Source organism: Pinus tabuliformis, chromosome Q (genome assembly GCF_031772625.1).
Source record: "Pinus tabuliformis cultivar Carrire ecotype Pingquan chromosome Q, CPIR1, whole genome shotgun sequence".
NCBI lineage: Eukaryota > Viridiplantae > Streptophyta > Pinopsida > Pinales > Pinaceae > Pinus > Pinus tabuliformis.
This window is the reverse complement of record NC_142296.1, coordinates 1,015,480,172-1,015,486,324: the sequence shown is the minus strand read 5'-3', so window position 1 is coordinate 1,015,486,324 and position 6,153 is coordinate 1,015,480,172. Positions and strand designations below refer to the sequence as shown.

The 6,153-nt window shown below is 38.0% G+C and overlaps 1 protein-coding gene across 1 annotated transcript; it reads left to right on the top strand.

Annotated features, from left to right (window-relative positions):
• The first annotated feature begins 1,479 nt into the window (after positions 1 to 1,479).
• Positions 1,480 to 2,697, top strand: LOC149222943 (uncharacterized). Its single transcript, XM_089387725.1, has one exon. The coding sequence runs from the start codon at positions 1,480 to 1,482 to the stop codon at positions 2,695 to 2,697; it is 1,218 nt and encodes a 405-aa protein (XP_089243851.1).
• Positions 2,698 to 6,153: the final 3,456 nt, after the last annotated feature.

Here is a 6,153-nt window from a genome sequence, read left to right as displayed (position 1 = left end):
AAAAAATTATAAATATAAAACAAAATAAAATAAAATAGGTAAAATAAATTAGTAATAGTAATAATTATATTTAATTAGTATCTCTTTAATAAAATTAATAATAATTCATAGATAGTAATACATTCAATAAATATAATATGATAATATTACAGGAATTAATCAAAATAAGATTAAAATATTATTAAATAATCAATTGGTTGGCTTAACAGCTTAACAGCCCACCGACACCATATTTATCACACACTTTTCTCTTCTTTGTAAATCAATCTTGATGATGAGTCTTGGTCTAGGCTCGAAACATCGACAAATGAAAAGATGAACACTGTGGATTATCCGAATTCAATCTCTCAGAAACCACTCCACAGAAATCTACAATCCAATATCGTTACCCTGTACGGAGGGGATACATGGAAAGAGATACGTAATCTCGAAAAAACAAGGGTCAAAATACAGAGAAAGGAATCAGATCTATACTTCCTCAAACAATGTCACGATTCTAATCTTACCCCTCCCTTTGCCTGCATAAAACACAGGTTACACAACCAGAAAAACCATAAAATATTTGAACGACTCAGTAAATCCCTAATTCACCTAGAAATTCGCAGAACCAGAATCTCTTTATGGAAATTATCTACAACAGCCTTCAAAACACACTTAAAACTAGTGGCATCAATCAAAGAAGACCTCTAGAGAGTCATAGATGCCTCTGCAGCACTAAAGGCCAACAAAGAAAGACAAGCAGCTGAGTTAAGACATATGAACAAACTTCAAAAACTAGAACAATGATCGAACAATGAAAATAACAACCAACCTATAAACGATCAGCGTGAGCATAACTTAGGGTTAAGCAATACCAATAAAGGCAGTATCAGCAGCATAAATCCTCGCAGAACGGACCACAGGATAGGCGCAGAAGATTACAACGTCCTGTCAAAAGTAGACGATAGCGTATCCAGAACTCGTAGCTTAATTATTCTGCGCAGCCCCCAGAAAAAGAACAGCTCTGGTGGAGACTCGACCAAAGGGACACCGGAATCAAACGCTGAGACTGGAGCATTGAATGAAATGTTGAATAAAGAGGACAACCCCGAACCAAAGGCAAACGATGTCATCCTCGAAACAGTCGCAAAAAATAGAGCATCAAACATGTTGAAGGTAGCAGATCCGAGCAGAATGGTAATCAGCAGTAGTGTTACCAACATTACTAAGCCACAGGTCGAAGGAGCATGGTCCAAGACAAACGCAGAAAATAGCATAATTGTACTGCACAGTCCCCAAAATAAATCGAACACTGAAAGGAGCAACCCCGAACCTGAAACCATCCCCAAAAGAAATGAAACAACTATAGCAGCAAGCTCGATGTACGTAGCAAATCACAGGTATGTAGCCAATGACATAATTATGTGTAGAAATCTAGATGTTAATAACACGGTGAAAAGGAATAGTTAAGTAGTTAATAATTAAAATAATATAATTAGGATGGAGAATAGGAATAGCGATAGCAGTTATACATCTAAGAGGACTGAGCATAGCAATAAGAATAAGGCAATAGAGAACTATAAAATAAAAACTAACACCATAGTTGAAAACATAGATACTAAAACAATCAATAAAAAAGTGGTTAATATCTTCTCTTATGAACTAAAAAAGGAAGAAGCTGAGGTCCTTAACAAAGGTCTAAATTTCTCCTTAGCCCCTAACAGAATCCCTAATGAAGAAATTATATGCAGTTTAGAGGATGGAATCAAGACTCTCAACGATGAAGACAAAGAACTCGTTAGGCAAGAATGCATTGTCATCTTAAGGAAAGCTAAACCACCTAAAAGAAACCTAAACCTTGAACAACTCAAGGCCATAAGGAGTCTAAGAAATAATAATGACATTGTCATTCTAAAATCTGACAAAGGTGGCACCATTGTTATAATGAATTATGAGGATTACGTAAACAAGATGAAAGACCACTTATATAATAGTGGAAGCTACAAAAAGCTAGAGAAAAGCCCCATCTCCAAAATTACAAGACTGGTGAAGAAAGCCATTAAAGAAACCAATCTAGACGATAAAATAAAGAAGCGCCTTACCCCTGATAGTGAAATCACACCTCGTATTTATGGAGCCCTTAAAGTGAATAAAAAAGAGGTTCCATTAAGGCATATAGTCAACACTATAGGATCTCCCACTTATGAATTAGCAAAATATGTCACTAGCACTTTAGCACCGCTAGTTGGCAAAACCAGCTCTTACATAAAAGATTCCAATCAATCTGTCAAATTCATTAAAAATACAAAATTAGATCCAGGAGATAAAATTGTCAGGTTTGACGTAGTCCAACTCTTCATCAAAATTCCCCTAGATGAAGCTATACAAGTGGTTAAAGAAGTGGTAGACCCCCAAACTGCAAAGTTAGCTGAAATTTGTCTTCCCTTCTTCTCCTTCCAAGGTGAAATCTTTGAACAAACTTTGGGTGTTGCTATGGGATCACCTCTTTCACCAATTGTCGCTAATCTCTTCATGGAAAATTTTGAAAATAAGGCTCTTGATACATACCCATTAAAACTTAAGTTCTGGGTCAGGTTTGTGGATGACACCAATGCCAATTGGCTTCATGGTGATAATGAACTTAAAATTTTTTTGAACCATCTCAATAGCATATATGAGGACATCAAGTTTACAATGGAGATGGAGGAGAATAATTGAATTCCATTCCTGGAAATACTCCTCATAAGAAACAAGGATGGTTCCATAGGTCATAAAGTATTCAGAAAGAAGGCTCATACTAATAACTACCTCCATGCTGATTTACATCACCACCCAGCTCAAAAGATGGGGGTACTGCAGACCCTCTTCACTAGATCTTGTAGAATTTCATATAAAAACCACACTGAAGAAGAGATTACATACCTGAAAAGAACATTTGCCAACTTAGGATACAATAATAAAAGAATCCTCAAAGCTATTCAAAAGGCCAAATCAGGGAACAATAAAACAAACCAAAAAACCCCATGACTTCTAATGCCTACCTTCCATACATTGAAGGTGTCACTGACAAGCTAGCCAAAATTCTCAGAAAAAAAAGATATCAAAACTTCATTCAAACCCTTGTCAACTATCAAACAAAGAATGAAATCGGTAAAGGACAGCTAGGATCAACTACAACAGAAACGTGTTTATATCATCAACAGCTCGTGTGGAGAATAATATATAGGGGAAACTCACAGATCTGTGAGGATTAGGCTCAAAAAGCATAGTGAACATATCCGTAAAGAAAGAACACGCTCTTCAGCTTTAGCTGAGCATGCAGGTAAAACAAACCATCATATATGCCTTGAAGACACTAAAGTCATTGCTAATGAAAAACACCATTTCAAGCGGAAAATTCGTGAGGCTATTGAAATCATAAAACACCCTCGTAACCTTAATAGGGATGGAGGCTTGGAAATTAGTAAAAATTGGAACTCTTTGCTTACCCCCAATGAATAAGTTATCCCTCCCTTCCTCATACCCCTTCCTCCCCTCATCTTTCCCTATCAAATCAAATCCCTCGGTTATCCTAAAGCTTCCTATAGATCTATAAGATATAGGGCCTTTGCGTCTTAATATATCTAGGCTTATCTTTAAACAAAGATAAAAATCTAGTTTAAAATATAGCTTATAAATTAATTAAATAAGCAATATAAAATTAATCTCACATTTTTAATTTTAATTAATGGTTAAATTTAACAATATTAAAAACTTATTGCATTGATAATAATAAAACCTTATTAACATAGAGAACATAATCCTATAACCTATGTACATTAACAAACATTAAACTAGGTTGAGCAATTGTTTACTACAAAAAAGAAATAAATAAATAAATCAAACTTAATACTTTAACTCAAACTCTTAAAGAACTTTGAATCTAGTTTAAAATAGAGCTTATAAAATAAATTAAATTAATTAAATAAAACAATATAAAACTAATCTCACATTTTTAATTTTAATTAATAGTTAAATTAACAATATTAAAAAGCTTATTATATTAATAATAATTAAAAACCTTATTAACATATAAAACATAATCAGTTAGACCTGGAGCGAGAATGGCTGGTGGTCGCGAGCTTAGGGTTTCAGAAGGCCTGTTTGTTGTTGCCGCCGTACCTAAAGACCTGCAGCTCTCTGGAACGGCTCGGAGCCTTGCAGCGGGATTTCTAGAGCTCGATGATACCCTCAGGACCTGGCCCGGATCCTTTGATGGAAAGGAGAAGCAGGATTCGAATCAAAACATACAGAAACTGGAGGTTTTCCCCCACTCCTTGGCACAGGCCGTTTTCCTCAGGGCGGCACAAGGCACCCCTCCACTTTGTCCGGGGTCTTATGCTTCGAAACAACCGAACCAGTCTCAGGTCGATATGCCCTTCGATGTGCGTGACTTGCCCTGGCTAGTTCGCTCTGTCTGCGACAATCAGAAACAGTGACAGTCACCTGCTCCTCTGACCCTTTTTGGCACACCACGGGCCCGATCTGCCGGCATATGGCTGTCATATGGCCGGAATTTGGATTTGGTTTGCCTGAGGTCTGAGACTACTCTCTCCATGGGGGCGCAGAACTGGGAGACTGCTTTTTTGGCAGCGGTAAAATTAAGGTTTGAGACTCCCCTTTACAAGATTTCTTTTCGACGAGAGATCCAAGCCCCACAGCCTCCTGGAGATCCTCACCATGGCAAGCCCACCCCCCTTTTTGTGCTGGAGAATCAACCAGCTAAAGGAGTCAGGCAAAAAACAAAAGAAGCAATAAAAGAATCCGGTCAGGAAAGGTTTTAAATCTTCATCAGAACCCTATCTGGGAACACAATCTGCAAGCAAATACGAACAGGGATGCTGATAAAAAACTTAAAGGATGAAATCCAAGAATCATTAGGCATACCAGCTAGTCTGCTAAGCTTGGTATATGCAGGACACATATTAGAGGAAAAATTTCCAGTGCATCATTATGGAATAAAAAGAGATTCAACAATTTATCTAAGCATGAGGCTGAGAGGAGGAAGTTTTGGATCTAGCTCAAAGGGCACAACTTTTCGTGATGCAGTCAAGGGGAAAGAAAAAATGCAGAACAAACCAGTGGCTCCACCAGAGCAACCGGGTCCACATATAATAGAACAAAAACTGGAATACACAACGCTCAAGGTTACTATACCAGAGGTAACTGCACTACACTCTGACCTCACTAAACAAGCTGTCATATGTAGATTTAATGGCTACTGGCCAAAATCCGATACTTTACATCAATGGATTTATTCCCACTGGACATCAGAATGTAATATATACCTATGTTCAAAAGGTTTCTTCATTTTAACTTTCCACACAGAGGAAGAAAGGGATAGTATCATCAATGAGGGGCCCTGGTTTTGGGGTAATGCAGGCCTCTTTTTTACCCCTTGGTTTGCAGATTTTGACGCAAACACTATGAAAATCTCAACAACGCCTGTTTGGGTGAGGCTTCATAACCTCCCCTTACACTTCTAGCATCATCTAGTCTTAACTGCCATTGGGAATACCTTGGGGAAATTCCTAAAAGTTGATGAAGACAGATACAACAGAGGAATTTTTACTTTTGCCCGACTTTGTGTTGAAGTGGACCTGAGTCAGGGGCTGCCTGATCAAATCTCATTAAATTTTAACAATACTGAGTGGATACAACCACTGGACTACGAAAACACTGCATTCAGATGCCGTAGTTTCCGACAAACAGGACACCTCCAAAATGCTTGCCCACTGGCCAGAAAGAATCCAAAAGGAAACAAGAAACAACAAAAAAAGCCAAATGGGTGGCAGCATACAGAACCGCTGGAAGAAGAGGAAAATCAGCCAGAGCACACAGTGAACCAAGAGGAACCTGATATAAATATGGAACAGAAGGGCACACAGGAAGAAAAAGCACCAGACCCACAAGTGGAGAACCTTTCTCAGCAGCAAAAAATCCCACAGTTGGAAGTTAGCGGCATCAAAAGAACTCATGGATCTGAAGGATCAGAATCTGATAAAGAACCTATAGTGAACACACAAGAGAACCCGCAGGCCATCATTGTTCCCCCCTTGGACTCTCAGGGTTGGCGAAGGGTGGAGAAGAAGAAGGGCAGAAAAGTATAGCCCTGATGTTTTTTAATTTTAATTT